The sequence below is a fragment of the Apium graveolens genome, chromosome 8, assembly GCF_009905375.1.
Source record: "Apium graveolens cultivar Ventura chromosome 8, ASM990537v1, whole genome shotgun sequence".
Lineage (NCBI taxonomy): Eukaryota > Viridiplantae > Streptophyta > Magnoliopsida > Apiales > Apiaceae > Apium > Apium graveolens.
The window spans coordinates 5,855,545-5,875,903 of record NC_133654.1 but is presented as its reverse complement, the minus strand read 5'-3'; the positions used below and the strand labels follow the sequence as shown (position 1 = coordinate 5,875,903).

The following is a 20,359-nucleotide window of genomic DNA, read 5'->3' as shown; positions in this document are numbered from 1 at the left end:
AATTAATTGAGAATCAATTGCCAAAAAATATCAGGAGTTCTTGTAGTCAAGTAATACACGGCGGGCCCCAAAATTTCAGTTAAAAAACAAAAAACAATTCAAAATTTATCATGTATCTAGCTTCTCTTCTTCACATTCTTCACTTCTCCGTAACAAACTATTTTATTTATTTTTGTACGTATATATTATACATACAGATTGTACCACACTCACTTCCAAACCTCTTGACATCATCATCACCTTCTCTCATTCCAACAAATTCAAACCCTCACCTATACACACAACTCCTTGTATCTATATCTCGTCGAGATTTTCAATTTATATCTCTTCTATATCTATATCTCTCCTCCTTCAACCGCCACTCAATCTCGTCGAGATTTTCAATTTATATCTCTTCTGTATCTATCTCTCTCCTCCTTCAACCGCCACTAAATCTCGTCGAGATTTTTTAATATTTATGTATATGTTGTGTATGCATGAGTTTTGTGTCTATATGTAAGTATTTGTCGCCGGAGAGTGTGGAGAGATTGACGGCGATCACTGAATCGGATCTCATGAAGAGACGGAGTAGTGTACCGGAGAGTGATCGGAGTCGGATCGGAGAGACGCCGGAGATTAGAAACGGAGAGAGTGATAGGAAGGAGATGGAGGATAAGGAGAGAGAGGAGATTGAGAAGTTTGCGTTGCGGCCGTCGGCGCCAGCGCATAGGAGGATTAAAGAGAGTCCGCTTAGCTCTGCTTCGATATTTAAGCAGGTTTATAATTGTTGTAGTTGTTAATTATTAGTAATTTTTACGGTTTTCGATTCGATTTTCGGTTCGGTTTTAGTATTTGAATTTGTGTTTGTATTTTGTTTGCACTGTGATTATGGAGTACTGAAATTATATGTTGTTGACATAAGTGTTTGTATGTGTGTTTAATTGTATATTAGGTTTCCGGAATAGGAAAGTGTTGTTGATATGAGGAAGTAATTGTTAATATGAGGAAGTAGTTATGATTCATGAAGTAGTTGGAATTATTAAGTAGTTTCGACTTTTACTGAAAATTAGCTAAAAGTGTATGTAAATTAAATTTCGGAATTTTGTGAATCTAGTGCTTGATATTGGAAGAAGTTATTGGAATGTATGGAATAAGGTCCAAGTATAGAATGAGGTCCATGTCTCTTTAATGTCTGTGGAGTTGAAAACGCAAAAGTGAACTGATAAGGAGTGTCGGAGTTTTGTTGCAGTGATCAGAATCTGAATTCTAGTTCTTGCCAGAAAGATTTGTATCAGAATCTAACCAGAAATATTTGTCTCTTGTGTATATTTTTGTAAATTTAATTTGTAAGTTCGATTATGAAATGTTGTTATGTATAGTATACCAATATTTAGTAGATTCACTATGCATCCTTTAAAATGTTTTTAACTTTAAATATAGAAAATTCTAAAGGAGTTAACGGCATTAAAGTAAAAGCTACAACCTGTAGGGACTAGATTTGAACATGACAGAGTGGAAAATGTTTATGATAAATTATCACGATAAGGATTGTATAACATGCAGTGGAGAAACTGCACTGGTGTTGGTATAAATTATAGAGATAATATTTCAATATATTCCTATTTGCAGAACATTGCTTCACTTATTATACGTCTTCTCAATATGCAAAACTAAGCTGAATCCTGAAGGTTGTGCTCCTAAAATCACAATGTTGTATATCCTGAATTAGCTGAGCAGAATGTATATATATTTTTCCTGGATATATAATACCTTTTAGAGGTGATTTAAAGTTTTTGGCAGATTAGATGATTAATTTATAAATTTATTATATTTTGACTGCTTGTGCTTTGTAATTTCTCTTAAAAGCAGTAATATTAACAAATGAACTTCTAACAGTATGCATGCTAATTTTAAATTGGTTCTGCAGAGCCACACAGGTATCTTCAACCTCTGTATAGTAGTGCTTGTTGCAGTAAATAGCAGGCTTATCATTGAAAATTTGATGAAGGTAACCTCCTTATGTTCATCATTTGCATTACTTTTTAGGATAGGAAGTTTTCCTGGTTTTACAAGTTTTCTGTTATGTCAATTCCTACTAAGGATTCAATATGCAATACTTTACATTAATTAGGCTCTAAGCACTCAACAGACATCCCTATTCCATCATATGAATACACAATTTTCTTTATTTGTTTTGCAGTACGGCTTATTGATTAGTTCCGGTTTTTGGTTTAGTTCAAGATCCTTGAGAGATTGGCCCCTTCTTATGTGCTGGTAGTGCCCTATTTTATAATGATTATTCCTTGATAAATCTTTTACTAGATAGTAACTTAATCATTAGACTGACATAAATCCTTTGTTTGATTGAATCAATCTCAGTCTTAGCTTAGGGATTTTTCCGCTGGCTGCTTATCTTGTGGAAAAGATGGTACGCAGAAAGTCTATCAATGAAAAGGTATGTGACTTAATTCTTGCATAGACCTTTTTTGATTACGAAATTTATATCAAACTTAGTTTAAGGAAAGAGACTCCATGGGATGAACGAATGGATCTTCACGTCTGTTTCCATTGACCTAGAGAGGACATATACCCATGGAGTCCTGAGAAGAGTTTATAATAATTAAATATGTCGATAAGATGTACTCTGATGTAGCTAAAGCAACATGTCAAAAATAAGAATACAGATAAAATATGTGTGTCAGATGAATTTGTAACGAGTGAAGAAATCTATAATGACCACCTCGGATATATGGTTGCGAAGTAAAGGCTTTGATTGCTTTTCTGTAGAAGCTGGTCAACTTGAAATTAGGGATTCTGTATACTCAGTTTTTTCTCTTCGTATTTGTTTCCTAATGAATTATGCATTGGCATCTTGTTTGTGATACATTGAACACCATATGTTGTAGGAACTAGGCCGTTGGGAATCCTTGCAAGTTGCAAGGGTCATTCCTAGGTAGGAAACTAGCATATAGAAGTGGCATCAGTAAGAATGACATTCACATAAGAAACATAATGGTGAAGGATTTAATGGTGCATTGCTGTATACATTAGCATGTCTGAGAGTTTACATATTTCTATTCTGTTTGGATTATCTTGTGTATATTTGGTGGACATATTCAGTAAAAAAATATTGATCTGTAAAGGAGCTTATTTTATCATTTTCTTGCAGATTGCAGTCGCATTTCACATAACAATAACTACAACTGCATTATTTTATCCAGTCTATGTGATTCTGAGGTTAGTTTTTTGTTCCTTATGGTTTCATTTACTTTCTAGTAAACCATTTTTTTCTCTGAGAACACATTGGAGGAGTTGGGCAAAGGAAAAGTAAATTCGATGAAGCCAAGTGTTTATAAATTAAATAGAAAGTAAATTGTCATACAATATGGGTTCATAATGCAAAGTTTTTTGCGTGGTTGCTGATTGACGTTCTTAAATCTCTGAATGGACCCTACATATCCTTGTGTTTGAGTGTTTAATGTGCAAGCAAGATTGTAAACCTCGTTCGTATTGAACTGATAGTTGTAAGAGTTGAAGTATTCTGCGACGTTCCTTTGCTAATCAAGTCTTCTTATTTATGTAACAATAACTAGTTACTACAGGGCACCCTTTGTTTAGATTTTAAAATTCTCTTAACTAACTAAATCTAGTTTTAGAGTAATTCTGTGCATTTTAAAAATGTTTATGAATGCTATGTGTTAAAGTATGGTATGAATGCGAATTATTATTCCAAATTTTTATATATTTCATGGTAGCCTTTTAGTATTTTCTCTGTTATATTTTCCTGTCCTTTGAACATAAAGATTATGTTTAAGAAAATCATACCGTGTTTCATGCACATGAATGGTATAAATGTTCAGTAAGAAACTGCCTACAGACATCAAACGGCTGTATTCCCGCAAGCAGCCTAGAACTCCACATGAGTGAAATTTTGTTCAAGTTTTTGCAGTCTTACTAAGAGATCAGAGATGTAAACAAATCCACAGAAGTGATAGTGAAATTAAGTAAGAGAATAAATAAATAGAGTTATTATCTAACTGGTGATTGTTTTTCTCCGAATATGTGTAGGTGTGATTCTGCTGTTCAATCAGGTCTTACATTAATGTTATTTGCTTGCATTGTGTGGTTGAAGCTGGTATCTTATGCACATACTAATTATGACTTGAGAGCACTAGCAAACTCTGGTAAGGTAAAGACTAGAAGTTCTCTCTCTGATGCTTTTCTACTGGATCGCAAGTACCTTTAGACTTCTGAGCTCGAACTAGACTGAATTATGTCATTTTTCTTTCATTTGATAATTAAAATTTGTGATTTTAAGGAGCGGATTATCTGTTCTATTATGATTCATGTACAACAAAGCTGCATACAAGAACATCAAAAGTAGTTGTGTTTAGATGCACATAATAAAATTTCTATCCAGGTCCTTTTTCATTTTGATTAATCAACCATAACTGTTTTTATCTGATTTGTGAATTTAAAGAAGATTGAATTTTTGTCAGATTTTATTTTGAGGATACCTAGAGTACTGAGTTGTCTCTGACTAATCAGAAGATTATTCCTCAAGTGTTATTCCATTTTCTAAAGACTTACATGTATGTCTGTTGAAGCATTAGCTTGATAGTTGATACTCAGTAGTCAATGTTGCTACTTTTTAAAACAATTTAAATAACAAATTGAGAAATTATTTATACTATTTATACAAGCCATGGCTCTTAAGTTCAGTCGGGATAGCGTTTATTGCTGGTTAGGGATTTTGGTTGTCCAACTTAATTAGACTATTTGTTAGTTGTTGATTCATGTTATATTGCCATTTCTTGTTAAATGCTGAAGACTATTTGTTATATGACATCTTATGATTGCAGTCAATTATAGTGATACTGATATTCTATATCTGTCTTCTTAGGTTAAATTTTTGTCTAGTATGTTGAATGAGGACTACTTGGACCAAGTTAGCTTTAAGAGTTTGGCATACTTCATGGTTGCTCCTACGTTATGTTACCAGGTAACCACACTCGATCACTGTACATTGTACAATCATGAATTTGTATTTTAAATTATTCAAGCTTCCCTAAAATAATATGCATGGTATGGTATAGTATGCTATAATTTTCATTCAAAGCTACGAACAAATAATATTGCTGCTGTCTTTCCGATAAACTAGTGAAGGTGAAAATTGGTCATGAATATCGTACACAGGTATTAATAAAATGTTACATTATATTGTTTAATTCCATGATCAAGTTTAAACGTGCCTGAAGTTTAAATACAATATATATCAAGTGAGCATCTGATCATAAATAGATATTGAATGGATTATTACAAATAGCTTTTTAAAGATAGTATTTGTTAATATTCCATTGTCCCTGCAAACTCATTTTGCCATTATATATGCCCCCCATATCTGTGAACGCAATATATCGTTGGTTCAAAGCTGTTCTGAGTTTGATTGTACAAGACATATTATTTGATTCTTCTAGCATCTCAATCCCGTTGACTTATACATATAAGTTTCAATTCATATTTTACTATTAAACGATATGTAACGTTTATATGTATCGATATAATGTTCTGAAACTTTTCCAAAAAAAAAGGGAAAGAATGAAAAAGAAGAAGAAAAATGAATAATATGTTTCTACTACTAAAGAAGTTATCGTGGTTAGCATATAAGCGAGTTAATCGGAAAGTATATATATCTTAAATGATTTGTACATATTGAAATGATTCTAGGAAGTATACGGGTCACATATCGCAATGATGCTTATTTGTCCTATTCTAGGAAGCACCGACACTGATACGGCGACACCGGACACGGGGATTCGTCAATTATCAAAGTGTCCTGGATACGGGACACGGCAAAAAAAAACTATAAAAATATAAAAAATATTTTTATATGTGTTATATATATATAGATGTATGTATATATTTGATTGTATATATATAGGGTTATAAAAGATGAAGATGGGAGGTTATAAAAGACAGAGAGACACAAAATTAGGATTAATATAAGATGGTTTGGGCTTTTAAAAAAAGATGTTGGGCTTTTTTAAGATAATTTTGGGCTTTTCTATATGGGCTGAGTCGGTGGGCCGTGTCGGTCGCGTGTCGAACCCGTGTCGGTCGCGTATCGGTTGCCTTTTTCTGTCGACACGCCATGTGGCGTGTCGGACACGTACTCAGCCGTGTCGGTGCCGTGTCACCGTGTCGGCCGTGTCCGACACGCAAACTGCATCCTTTTTGGAGTGTCGGTGCTTCCTAGGTCCTATTTGACCATTTAAAAATATTGAAAAAATTTAAAGCAAGTTATCGGTATTTTCAACTACAAAACTTCAAAATTATGTTTTAAGTATGTGGTTGAAAATCTACCCTCATTTTCTCAAAAAAGAAACAGGTAGTGATAACTGATAAGTGCACTCTGAATTCAGTATTTTGTCATAAACTTTGTAGCTAAAACACAAAAAAAGACAACAAAAGATAGCTTTCGTAAGATTCCCAGTACGAATACAAAATCTCCAGAAAGTTGTTTCCTCTGTAATTCCCATTTATCTATATTGATATAATACATCTGTGAGGGTCTAAAATTTTTATAATCTAATTAAAAAATCGAATTAGGTAGAAGTGTAACGATAAAACTAGCCTAAAATTTGAACAAATGGTGACTCTGGGATTTGGAAAATATTGATGGATTGTAGATACATGTCAATATTTCAGATTTAAAGTAACCATACAAGATTTCTTAAAAAAATCTTCTAAACTGTGCTTATGTGAAGAGGTTGAGTCTTATTGAGGCACTGATTTGTCTGCAGCTAAGCTATCCCCGCACTGCAAGTGTTCGAAAGGGCTGGGTGGTACGCCAGTTCCTCAAGCTAGTAGTAGTGACAGGGATAATGGGGTTCATTATAGAACAAGTAAGTATGCTGAAATATTAGCAGGTTCATTCATACATATTGGTCATCTCATATCAAACGCAGAAATTTGCTGTGGGTTACTAAAGTTGGTTCCATTTTTTAATGTTGCAGTACATTAATCCAATTGTCAAGAATTCTGAGCATCCTCTCAAAGGGGACATTTTGTATGCTGTGGAGCGAGTACTGAAGCTTTCCGTCCCTAATTTATATGCTTGGCTCTGCTTGTTTTACTGTTTTTTCCACCTGTGGTATATATCTTGCTTCATTCTTACACATATAATTTTCCCTCGAATATTCTTTTGGTAACTGGCCTGAAGTGGTACGTAATTGCAAGTTTTTCTGTTCCACCAAGTTTACCTTCATGGACCAAATACATGCTCTGTCAGAATTGTTCATTGTGGAGTGGTCATTTGTAAATATTCTGAGAAGATTTTGGGAAACCCAAAGATTTTTAATTGAAAAACTAATTTATTTTATAAAAAAAGTATATATTAACTTCCTTTAAGATCCAATCGTTTACGTAATAAAAAAAAGTTATTTACATAAGTTGATCTTTTTTCTCTTCATATATGACTTACAGAATCTTGTACTATTTGGTTGGGCCTTTCACACCCTAATCTTTATGGTTAGTAAACTGGACTCAAAGTATTAATTTATGGCTAAGCAAGTACCATAATACTGATATTGCCAGCATACTTTCTTATTCCATCTGCAACTTGAGCTTATAGGTTGTCACTTGTCAGATATTTTTCTGCTTATCCTGTTTAGTTTTTGTCATATCTTTTTCACTTGCATTGTCATTGTTGGTCCATGTTACAGCTGAAACTGATTGTGCAATAAGTTGATTTTTTATATATTGTTCTCTTAAAGTACATTGTTAACCTTCATATTTCTAGTTGATTCTAGTTTCTTTAGATATTCCTTCGGATACGAATCATAGCCATTAATTTGTGACATTCGGTGATTTTAGCATTCTATAATTTTATGAAGGTTGAACATACTTGCTGAGATTCTTCGTTTTGGTGATCGTGAGTTTTATAAAGATTGGTGGAATGCAAAAACTGTGGAAGAGGTAGTTCCATTTACTGTTAATTTTTTGTTTTTTTTGCAACCTTGTTCAGCCATATTTTGCTAAACTATGCTCGTTCCTTCATGATTTACATATACTCTGATTTGGGTGCTGTCATCAGTATTGGAGAATGTGGAATATGGTATGTCGTACTCATCTCTCTTTACTTTACTGGAATTTGTTCTCCTTGTCTACAGCTAGAGTAACCTATTTATACATCATTAATTTGTACTTTAGGTGTGTTTGGGCATGCATCATGCTTATGAAAAAAATAAAATATAGCACTATGAATTCAAGACGTGCAAGAGCCATGCAGCCCTAGTTTTTGTAGCATACAAATCTTGAAGTGTAACTGTAGAGAGGACTCATCATCTTGCATATTTAGCTCCATTGTTTTGTATTTAAAATATACAGAAAAATTTGATATAGGAATATAAATTCACAATTCATTTATAGAAATTCTAGAAAATTTAAATTATACTGAATCCCTTTTTTTTTTATACTGACCATTATTGTTCCCCAATGCAGCCTGTTCATAAATGGATGGTCCGTCATATTTATTTTCCCTGCTTAAGGAATGGAATACCAAAGGTAATTTACCTTTCCTCTGAACTTGTAATTGGTTGTATTAGTCATTCCTCTCACATTTACTTGGTCTATCAATAGCTCAATTTGGTTAAATACGGGGTTTATTAAGTTCTTATATATTTGGTATTATCTTTTCATACAGAGCGTTGCTATTGTAATTGCTTTCCTCGTTTCAGCTTTTTTTCATGAGGTATGATAACTGGCTCAAATTACTTCAATCTCTTTGCATGATATCATTACTGGCAAGTTTTGAAGCCAGATCACGTTCTGTACCATATAATTTTATCTTATTAAAAAAAACATGAACATGATTTATTCTTCGTTGTTTCTCTGCAGCTATGTATTGCTGTTCCCTGCCACATATTCAAATTTTGGGCTTTTATAGGAATTATGTTCCAGGTACCTTCATCTAAATACGTTATTAAAAAGGTTCTTATTGTTTCGTATGGTCCACACTTGTATTTATGGAAAAAATTAATTTGTTTTTTTGATTAAAATTGGTCATAGGTGTATACAGGGTTCTGAGACTAAAGGTTTTATGAGTTCTATCTTTTTTATTGCTAAAGAGTTACGATTTTTCTTTTTGTTCTTTGAGCAGGTTCCATTGGTGGTAATCACGAAGTACGTGCATGATAAGTTCAGGAACTCCATGGTATGCCTTCTTTTTCTTCTACATAAATGTGGAATGTTGTAATAGATACCTTAAGAGCAAGTAATCTTCACTAGTCAGTGGTGAATGAAATAATAAGTTGATATATTTGAGCATATTCCTCCAAGATTAGTTATCCTGACCCTGTGACTCTTAGTTTGCTGATAAAATACAAATGCAAAACCCCAACCAAGAGATCTGTATAACTTTTTTATATATTTAAAAATAATCATGGAAGCTGAGTGAAAAAGGTTTTACACCGAAGCAGATCTAACATTCACCCTAGGAAAAGGATTGGCTGAAAGGGAAGTTGACAAAGAGAGTGAAGATAATCTTTTCGGAGTAATTTTAGGCTGAAAGAGAAGACATTAAGGTGGATATTTTATGATTGTACTGAAAGTTTCCGACCTCATGCAATGAATTGGTAATATTTCGGTGTTTAAGACACATGGCTGGATTGTGGCCTAGACCTAGTTAGAGTGCCTCTGTGTATTCATGCTGTTCTGGCGTCTTTCGCAATCTACTAGTTCGAATTGTTCATAGTTTGTTTTTTTACCAAGTTAGTTCTATTTATATTAATTTTCCATTAAACTAGTCTCATTTCAGTTTTAATTTGATTTTCAGGTTGGCAACATAATTTTCTGGTGCTTCTTTAGCATTTACGGCCAGCCTATGTGTGTTCTGTTATACTACCATGATGTAATGAACAGAAAACTGATTGCTAGTTCAACTTAATTATTAACTTGTACTACACTAGGAATTCTATTCGTCCATAAAATTCTCGGCTCTGGGATCTACTGAAAACATCTCCAGTCTGGCGTTGCACCTACTCAGATTTTAGCGAATCAACAATAGAGTGGACCGCTGCTGCAAATACATGAACCAGAACACTCATCACATCGTTGCCTAAAGACATAAACCTGTTCACTCAAATTGTACACATGCAATTTTGTCACCAAGGGTTAATTATATACCACCTCCATGGCTGTGATTCAGTCCAATAGCTCCTGGAGGTCTAATTCCCTGCTACATGATGTCTTATGATTGTATATTTACAATGCAAATGTATAGATATTAAGAGTATATATTAGTTTCGAAAACTATTTGGGAAAAAATTTCGTAAACATCCGATATTCTTTTGGTGCATATTAGCAAAATGTTAGAAATAAAAAATGGTGGCAGAAATCGAGTCGACCACCATAGGAGTTCTTAGTAATTACAGGCTGACCACGGTATAACGTTTGAGAGTTTATCCCCGTACTGGGCTATAAGCCATATTTGTCAAAAAAAAAAATTCACAGAGTTATCACCAATCTAATGCCATGTGGAGATTTACGCGATGAAAGCAAAAGAAAATGGGTACAATTTTATACATTGGTCATGCAATACAAAGTTTTATAAGATTTGAAAAATCAATAAATTATGTAACTTCCTGAATTTCCCCAATTTCTTTGAAAGAAATTCCCCTTGTTAAATCATTAGACCAAAGTCAACATAGAGCAACTAGCGAAAAGGTCATCAGTGTCAATAATACCTCGTTCTTCATATGATTTTCGTGCCATTTTAAAATAAAATGTTTATAGCGATGCAACAATTTTAAACATGCTTAGAGAGTTCTAGTGGAGTCCAATTCCTATAGTTTTAGCTTAATTTAAGTATTACTAATCATTAAATTTTTTTACTCTACGAATCACATTCAATATTCAATTTTAAAATTATAAACATACCGAGAACAAAAATCTTTAGGCTCCTAATCTTTATATAAAAGAATAATAATTTATCATTCTAGATTAATATATTAGATGTGTATGTGTAGGAAACAACCAAGTCCACTAGTACTAATCCACCAAGACCATATATACTAAAATCAACCACTTCAAAAAAATCATATCATACTTGTATATAATATACTACTTACTCTCCCATACATTCCCACATTGTGTGATTTATGCAATATAAATGGAAGATTTGAGATGCAAGTCCAACGGTGATGCGAAAATGCAAATAAAAAATGAGCGCAACAGCAGCATCAGCAGCAAGTTACCAGAACCATTTAATCTCCAGAACATGAGGTGTTACAGTGCTTCATATGCAGCGTTTTCTTCGTATAATGTACCACCTGACGAGGTCCCGAAGACTGAAGATAACAAGTTCAAGAGAGCAAAGTCGATGAACGGATGGGCCTTTGATGATCCGGAGATACAGAGAAAGAAGAGAATTGCTAGCTATAAAGTTTACTCTGTTGAAAGAAAGGTTAAAGGGTCTTTTAGAAGTAGCTTCAAGTGGCTTAAAAATAGGTACTCTCAGGTGGTTCAGCATCTTTCTTGAATTTTCAACATTTTCTATCGTGTTCTATTGTTGTTATCAGAATCAAGCAGTGTCATGAACATTTTGTACTTATAACAAGGTTTGTAAAATTTGATAGTCTGTTCAGATTATCATTTATTAATATGTATATCGAAACTATGTTTGTTTCAAACATATAGTTTTTGCATGTGAATTTGTTGCGTACTTTTGATGTCATAGTTTTTTTTGCAAATTTTGATATTGATAAATTTTGACCCCGGTGACTCGAATTCCAGGCTATGCCGCTGATTGTAGCAATCAAATAATATATAGAGAGAATCAGGGAGAGAGGCATAATTCGGAAAAAACCATCTTACCCTTAAAATCATATACAAATCAAATATAGAAATTATATGAAGTCCAACTCAATTAAAAACCTGCACAGCCTAAAAATCTGAAAACTGATCGGAGTAACAATGAAATCAAGGGAAAATATATTCACCGACTTTCCATGTTAACTGAACTTTTCATTGAATATTGCTGCAATATGTTAACTAATCATTCCGGATTTATCCACAAGACTTGCTTAAGCGCATTATATGTATCACAGCATCTTGATGTTCTTGATTTGGATTGAAGTAAATTAGAATCAGGTTCGCTTGCTCTAGTAAGTGTCTGACTAGAGTGGCGGAGCTGATAATTAAAGATGTGGCGGCTAAAATAGAAATAAAATTATTGGTAATATATCTGAATTTTATTGTTCTGGTGGGGGCTGGAACAGTTTTTTTTTACGGGAGGGCTAAAAACAGTTTTAATCAAGTACTTTTGTGTAATTTTTCTAAATAATGAATAGTTATATGTAGTTTTTTATATTTAATGGGGGTTTTAGACCTCACTGGCCATTATAGCCATTATGTAACTCCACTCCGCTAGCTACTAGTATGAGTGTGTAAGTTTAATGTATCTGAATTTGGTAAAAAAAAAATTCAGTAGATGAAGCTACTGCATAATTTTACTCACTGGATTAAAATTCAATTTTGTGTTCTTTCGATTATTACTACAATAAGTCTGCATGAGTAAGCTAACAAAGTGTTGGTACAGTAGTTGAACTCTTATCTTGTATCCTCTTTCATATGGTCAAGAGTTCGATCACTGGTCTGTACGTGTGTTATCAATTAACAAAAAAAAGTCTGCCCGAGTAGCTACATATCATAGTGCAGTAGCATGCAGTTAAAGAATGCATTGCAACTAGAGCGGGCCAATTGGGCGGTCCATGCGGTCCGGGCCGGGCTGAATGCGGGTTGAGCTCGTGAAGCATGAACACTGAACCGACACGCAAGTTGAACGAATCGGGCCGGGCCGGGTTCAAACCGACAGACAAGGACTCGTAACCGACACTGGACTCGTGAGCGATGCGGGTTGAACCGGGTTGAGTGCGGGCTGTGCGTGTTGAGTGTGGGCTGAGTGGGTTGAGTGCGGGCTGTGCATCCATCCATGTGCATTCTATTGTCTACTATGTTCATGTCACATTACATGTGATGTGAATGTAATGTCCAAACATATAGAATATAGAGTTTAATCACTTATATTATTTTAATAGAAAATTCGTGTGTATAATAAATATTTTTTACTATATAAAATTCGAAATTAGTATAACAATGTTTATTAAAAAATTATTAATAAAATATAACATTATTTTCTATTATGTCATATAATTTATTCGAAAAATAATAATTATAATCAATTAATTTTATTATTTTAGGTTTTTGGTTAAAAAGAGGACGGTACCTCTTATAAATTTTATTAATTAAAAAAAATTACAAATGATGTGAGAGGACTCCTCTCGAAAAAAACGGAACAAACCGCATTAAACATTAAAAAATTACAAATCAAATGATATTAAAACTTAAAAAAAAAATTACATTAAATATTTTGCGGGCGGGCTGTGCGGGCTCGTGCGGGTTGTGCGAGTTGCCTGGTCCGTGCGGCTCGTGCGGGCTTGGCTCGTGCGGGCTCGTGCGGTTCCGGGTTCTGAAATTAGAATTCGTATTCGGTTTACCTAATTTAGCGAGTTGGGCGGGTTTGAACCGGCCCGGTTCGGTCCGAATTTTTCCGGTTTCCGTACGAACCGGCCCCGAATGTGCGGTTCAAACCCGCACATTTGGCCGGCCCTAATTACAACTGCAAACTACTGATCTTGCATACATCTTTTCTGTTTGGAACCCCTCTCGTCAACTCTAACGGTTCAACCGTATGGATGACTATAAATTGTGTCTCGAGATCATTGCCACAACTTGTGTCCGAGCCAGCAAAAGCACGATCCAGCTTTTATTGGTACACACTCATGCTTAATGGAGAGTGCCGCTTAAGCTAATAAGTAATCTTCATCAACTCTACTATGACTAGGTTTGGTTGTATATTACGGTTAGACATCGACAACTGAGCTTCCACAAAATTCTATTCATTTATCGGGATTATAGTCTACCATCTATTCTATTTTTTTTTACCAAGACACGTCATTATAAAAATCGGTAATGTACCGATTATATATTAATCGGTAAATCAGAGGAATTAATCGAAACAAAAATCAGATATATTTAAATATTTTAATAATATTTAATAAATTTACCTTGTTTATTATGAAATATATAATTCAAAAATAATTAATAAATATTAATCAACTTTCAAAAAATAGATCGGCCAAATATTTTTTAAAGATTAATCGGAAATTTTTTTAAAATCGGAGATTTTTAGGACCCTGCCCAAACCAAATAAAGAAGATTCATATATTTGCGTATCCAGTTCTCTGGGCCAAGAACAAAAAGTTCAATAAAATCTTATTTGACCATTGTTTATGATATGATTCCAGTTTAGCTTCGATAACAAAAATCCTTACAGATGAAATACCATCACTATTATTCAACCTCTTTATTTACATCCTGATTCGTATTACTAGTCATTTATAGCTAACATTTACAAAGGACCATGACCCCTCTATATATTTGGTATAACCAACCACACATGTTTTGTTTTATATTTTTGGCAGAATATAACCCTGACCAAATTCAATTGATTATTTTGTGTTTTACATACCAATTTTTAACCACCACCTGTTTGCACAGTAATAACTAATAACGGGATTTCGACAGTTCCCCTCGATTAATTAATTAAAGGCTTCTTTGAGGAGGTCCCAGGAAAGACCATCAGTGTGTTATATAAGAAAAAAGCAACCTTTCAAAACTGTAAAATTTCAAAGAAGCTTTTAAACCTTTTTTTTTGTCAGCTGCTGACAACCTACCAACAAAGTATGAAGATATGTTCATAATAGCTTAAATTGTAGGAGAACTAATCACTCAGCTTTACAAAGAAGAATTACTTTGTTTGATCAGACTATCTTATCTTCTTTATACTGAAGAATATCAACAAAGAATCACTTACTTTTTGACATCACAATTCACTGGGAATCAACTTCTCCATAGAGCAATTTAGTTGTTGCCAGCTTGCTGCAAGAATGAAGAAACCTTGTTTATTCAGGAGGGAAGCTTCTATTCTTCGTCGAAGCGCAAACTTTCGATTCCCTTGAGAGAGGTTTCGTAGTTCTTTGTACTTGAATTATTTTTTCCTGACGATGTATACTTTAGATCCGAGGACCTACCAAGCGGTGAACTTCTTTGTCCACTTGAGGTTTTCTGCATTGTTCCTGGGCTTGCATCAGTAGTGCCAGAATGAGTAGGGTCGGACTCCTTCCCAAGGTTATATGTTTCACGGCCACTCGATACAGCAGATCGCCTAAATGAGCCACTTGACCGGCCCAAAATATTGGAACTGGCTGCCTGCAATCACACAAGAAATATTCATTACAGAATGACAGTATATCCTGTAGTACAAGCCATTTACCAACAACAATAATAAAATAATGGTAAATTGAAAATACAATGATCATGTCTCTGCAATACAGATAGCCAATTCCACAAATTGCAACCCAGCAAGAACTTGTCCTAATCAGTAATAATGAAGTTTCAGACTGCTATTCTTTTTAGTAATGTCTAGAAAGAGCAATATCTTGATTCAAAAATGCTGTGTTCATTAAAGAATTCATAGAGATTTTAATTTTCCAATGTTCATGCCCGATGGGTAACTTTTACCAAAGGAATACCCTGTGCCAAACTGACTTCGCTGCAATAACTTGATATATATACTACTATTATACAGTAAGGAAATATATTACTTTATTTTTTAAAAAAAAAATCTCCCAACAGGGTTCATTAGCTACCGCCAGTAAGGAAGAGTTTCAAGTGATAAATCCTAGTTTAAAAAATTATTTCCAGGACCTATCAACATTCTCTTCTAAAAACAACGCACATGGTAGGCCAGCGCCATAACTCATCATTGAACAAAATAAAATGATGATTGTAATCATAATGACAATAACAAATTGATTATAAAAACTAAAAAAGAGCTGTTATTACGCATTATTCTAGATACACATAAAGGGAAGAAAATAATCCATGTGCATAACTTCAAAATAAAGATACACAAAGAGCGATAGCTGCCCATAGATAACCAAGGCTAGTGCGACTTACTGTAGCATCCCTGCTCACAGTTGAATCATTCGCAGCATGACTCTTCTGCTTAGATAAGCTTTCCCTATTCAAACCTTGTGCAGAAGCTCTTGTATGAGAACAATCAACTGCAGACAATCCCGGCGGTCTCATGTCTTCAACTGCATTCAATGCATTTCGTACCACATCTAAACCACAAAAAACCAAGAAAGTCTTCAAATGCAAGACGGAGAGCAATAAATTTTATTAATAATGAATTTCTCCAATGATACCATAAACAGAAATCAGATATTTTCCCCAATCATAAGGTAGCTCTGGTGGCAAGGTTTTTTTTGGGGGGGGGGGGGGGGTTGCTTAGTTTGCAACACATTAAAATCAGAGACTTTGCCTACTTTAAATCAAATTAAATTTATGTAGGCCTTAAAGCTTGTTGGGTTTCATAATTCACATAAACATAGCTAACCCCAGGTCATAGGTCAACTAATACCAGGGTTAAATAAGATTAAATTTCAAAGTAAAATGCGGAGTGCAGAACATTACCAGGTCGTAGGTCACCATTGGGTATAGCAGGCGGGATCCCAGAACTTGGTCCAGCACTTGGCCCCTAAAACAGGACATGTTTATTTAGTAGGTCGCTATATTAGATTAATAGAATCACACTAATATCATAATTACATCACTTACCAGTACCCTTGAAGGAGGAGCCGCCATCTGCGACTGCTGATACTTCAAAATGGTCCAATCAAAAACATAATCAAACTGAAAGCCTGCAACCAAGTAGGATATAAGATATTTTTATTTTAATTCATCCTCCAAAATTTACTGAGCAAGCAGAAGATATACTTCGCATTTATATATAAGACTATGAACAACATATGGTCAGAGTTTCAGACCTTCCCGGATAAAGAGCTCGCGGAATATTCTCTTCAAATAAGCATAGTCTGGTTTATCTTCAAAACGCAATGAACGGCAGTAATGGAAATATGATGCAAATTCTGTCGGATAACCTCGGCACAGTGACTTAAAAAACCAGAGATGCAGACCAGTCATGCTATGCTTGATCAAGGTAAAAGAGCACAAGAATAAAAACTGTTTTCTAGTAATAATACCTCAATAGATGTGGAGACTTTCTTTTCACTAATTTTTTCATACTTCTGCTTCTTATTTCCAGCTTTCAATCCCTGCCAAGGAAGACTACACATGCAATTGATGGGTTTAATAAGGCATGCTATGTAGGCAACATACAAGCGGATAAAGAGAAATACACAAACATACCTTCCTCTAATAAAGTACATAAGAACGTATCCAAGAGATTCAAGATCATCCCTCCTGCTCTGTTCTATACAATATAACAAAAAAAAGGTACAGCAGTCAGATAATCAATAACTCCCTTCAATTAAATGCAGTATAGTAGTAAATTATAGACAACCCGAAAAACATACCAATTCCAAGATGTGTGTTCATGCTAGCATATCTCGCAGTTCCAGTCAAGTTCTTGTTCTCCCTGCAAATTTGTCACGTGAGGTGATAAAATGCATTTCCAAGGAATTGATAACAATATATTTATGCAAAGTATATTAGGGAGCATCTGTAATAAAACCATGCAGTCATTGCGCAACAATGTACCAATACAATATTTTCTTAAATTTAGGAGATTTCTCATAATACTGCATTGCCTCTGCATATTTGTATCAAGAGTTGTTTAAATACTTTAGAACTTTTTATACAACATGGACCAAGTAACAATCCTTCCATTCTGTTGTATCCAAAAAATTACTTATAACATGATTAAACTAAGGGACTACGTAATACTCTACGTGTTCCAAGGACCAATTACATTCTTCCAGATATTATGACATCTATATATTAATGTTTTAGCTTCCTGAGATAATAGTTTCAGCGGGATGTGTTTGACAACAGCTACACGCCATCACTAATTAAAATAAACTAATCACCTGATACACTAGGTTAAACATCTATGGGTAAAGTATTTGTCAGACAAGAGAATATTAAAAGTTACGCACCTATATGGTATATGCTGGTGTGTTGAAGAGTCTCTAAATTTCTTTGCCAGGCCAAAGTCTATTACGTAAACCTGCACTAAGAGGAAATAAACGTAAGCTTTTACCAATGCTTGGTAGGAAAAAGACGTTACATGTAATAGCATATTACATGTCAATAAATCAGAGACCTGATTTGCACGCCGTCCTAAACCCATGAGGAAATTATCCGGCTTAATATCTCGATGTAGAAATGATTTAGTATGAACAAATTCAACACGATTGATCTGGAAAGTCATTCATGGCATATATAACAAAGTTAGAACGCATTTAGCTTTAAAATAGTGTTCATATGTATGTTAATATCAGTTTAGAGCTTGCCATTTGATCAGCAAGCATTAAGACTGTCTTCAGAGAAAGTTTTCTATTGCAAAAATTGAATAGATCTTCAAGACTAGGCCCTAGCAAATCCATCACTAAAACATTATAGTCTCCCTCCACACCAAACCACCTCACATTTGGAATTCCAGCTGAAAATTTTAAGTCATTTCAGTTAGATAATTTAAATAAACGACAAACAACCCATGCATTAGTAACTAGAAAGAACAAAAGTAGCAGCTCATTACTTCCGCCCTGAAGAATCCTGTATAATTTTGACTCGTACAACAACTGAGGATGCTTTGTCTTTATATTCTCCTACATAAACCAAAGCAAAAGATCAAAATCCTACATGCAGTTTCCTCCAAATACATTGCATGGTCACTTAATACTGTCACAAATTTAACAGTTCAACATAATCAAAAACTCAAAACGAAACTTAATACTGTATTGTATTTCCATTTAATCTGCAAAATTATTCTCAATGTAAACAAAGTCCAACAAACATTTACATAACCGAAAATCTAACATACATCGCACCACTCCTACTAAGCACATCATTTCTCAACCATCTCAACTCCGATTAACTACCACTCCTCTACTCATCATAACACCAATTAACTAATACATCCACGAAGAATATAATTTTTGTTAACCACATCTTACGTAACTAACAAGTTCAAAAAATCGATCAAATAAATGCTCAAACATACATACATACACTCCTTATCTACACAATTCCTCTTCAATTTCAAAATTCTTCCTAATTCAGTTACTTAACTTTGAGCAAGTTCAAAAAAGCGATCAAATAAACGCTCACACACACATACATACACTCTTTATCCACAATTCCGCTTCAATTTTAAAATTCTTCTTAATCCAGTTACTTAACTACAAGCACGTTCAAAAAACCGATCACATAAACGCACAAACACACATACATACACTCTTTATCTACATAATTACGCTTCAATTCAATTTCAAAATTCTTCTTATTCAGTTACTCAACTTCAAGCAAGTTCAAAAAACCGATCACATAAACACTCAAACACACATACATACACTCTTTATCTACACAATTACGCTTCAATTTCAAAATTCTTTACAATTCAATTACTAAACTACGATCAATTTAAACTTTCTTTAAGAACAATTACACAAATAACAAAAAAAATACTCAAAACAATAATTAAAAACAGAAAAAAAAACTCACGAGCTTAATCGCAACTTCTTCATTCGTCTGAATATTAGTACCTACAATAACAAGATTACAAAAACAACAAATTAAACCTAATTAAACAATTATTAACTCAAAAAAGCGCGAAAAAATCGCGAAACAACGAAGAACGTACCGAGATAGATCTCGCCGAACGATCCGCTACCGATCTTGCGACCGAGACGGAACTTATTTCCGACACGAGGCTCCATGAAACGCTAGGAATCGAGTGATTGCGAAAAGCTAGGGTTAGGTTAAAAGTTGAAAATAAGAGAGATAGTAGAGAGAGAGAGGAGAGAGATGAGAGTAGATTCTCTCTCTCTATATCTATTAGATTATTGAGAGTGTGTGTGTATATTTGTTTGAGTAATCACGCGTTGGTTGTACGCGTAGGAGAGTGTGTCTGGGCGCGTTGTGTGTGTTTTATCAGAAGAATGGCAGCACGTGATCTTGCCCTTTTTTTCTTTATTTTTTTTTTGTGTTTTGATAGTGTTTTTTAGATTAAAATTGATAAATTTGATTTTTTTGACAAATATAATTTATAATATTATAAATAATCTAAATTAATATTTGTTAAAAGACTCTCGAGAACCTTCGAAATCTGAAATGGCAGAGGATAAATTCTTAATTATTTGAACTATCCAACAATATTAATAAGTTTGATTTTTTTTATTGATCGAGTTGACTAGAGAAAATAACTCCTTAATTTTATGGGTTTTATAAATAA

General features: G+C 34.0%; 3 protein-coding genes across 3 annotated transcripts; 2 read left to right on the top strand and 1 right to left on the bottom strand.

Moving 5' to 3' along the window:
- The first annotated feature begins 149 nt into the window (after positions 1–149).
- On the top strand, positions 150–10,321 carry LOC141677402 (diacylglycerol O-acyltransferase 1-like). The gene is made up of 16 exons (XM_074483323.1): positions 150–755; positions 1,907–1,987; positions 2,180–2,253; positions 2,359–2,434; positions 3,149–3,216; positions 4,048–4,168; positions 4,883–4,981; positions 6,783–6,884; positions 6,996–7,132; positions 7,875–7,956; positions 8,075–8,095; positions 8,482–8,544; positions 8,684–8,731; positions 8,878–8,940; positions 9,140–9,193; positions 9,815–10,321. The coding sequence occupies exons 1-16, from the start codon at positions 477–479 to the stop codon at positions 9,923–9,925; spliced, it is 1,479 nt and encodes a 492-aa protein (XP_074339424.1). The 5' UTR covers positions 150–476; the 3' UTR covers positions 9,926–10,321.
- An 828-nt stretch (positions 10,322–11,149) lies between these two features.
- On the top strand, positions 11,150–11,518 carry LOC141679191 (uncharacterized). The gene has a single exon (XM_074485699.1). It carries the CDS (start codon positions 11,150–11,152, stop codon positions 11,516–11,518), a length of 369 nt encoding a protein of 122 aa, XP_074341800.1.
- A 3,274-nt stretch (positions 11,519–14,792) lies between these two features.
- On the bottom strand, positions 14,793–19,971 carry LOC141677232 (casein kinase 1-like protein 2). Its single transcript, XM_074483059.1, has 14 exons — positions 19,769–19,971; positions 19,630–19,670; positions 18,665–18,734; positions 18,420–18,568; positions 18,230–18,325; positions 18,063–18,133; positions 17,481–17,542; positions 17,314–17,377; positions 17,148–17,232; positions 16,932–17,058; positions 16,723–16,805; positions 16,579–16,642; positions 16,060–16,226; positions 14,793–15,309 (listed from the first exon to the last, which is right to left on the bottom strand). Exons 1-14 carry the CDS (start codon positions 19,842–19,844, stop codon positions 15,022–15,024), a joined length of 1,443 nt encoding a protein of 480 aa, XP_074339160.1. The 5' UTR covers positions 19,845–19,971; the 3' UTR covers positions 14,793–15,021.
- Between the last annotated feature and the right edge of the window lie 388 nt (positions 19,972–20,359).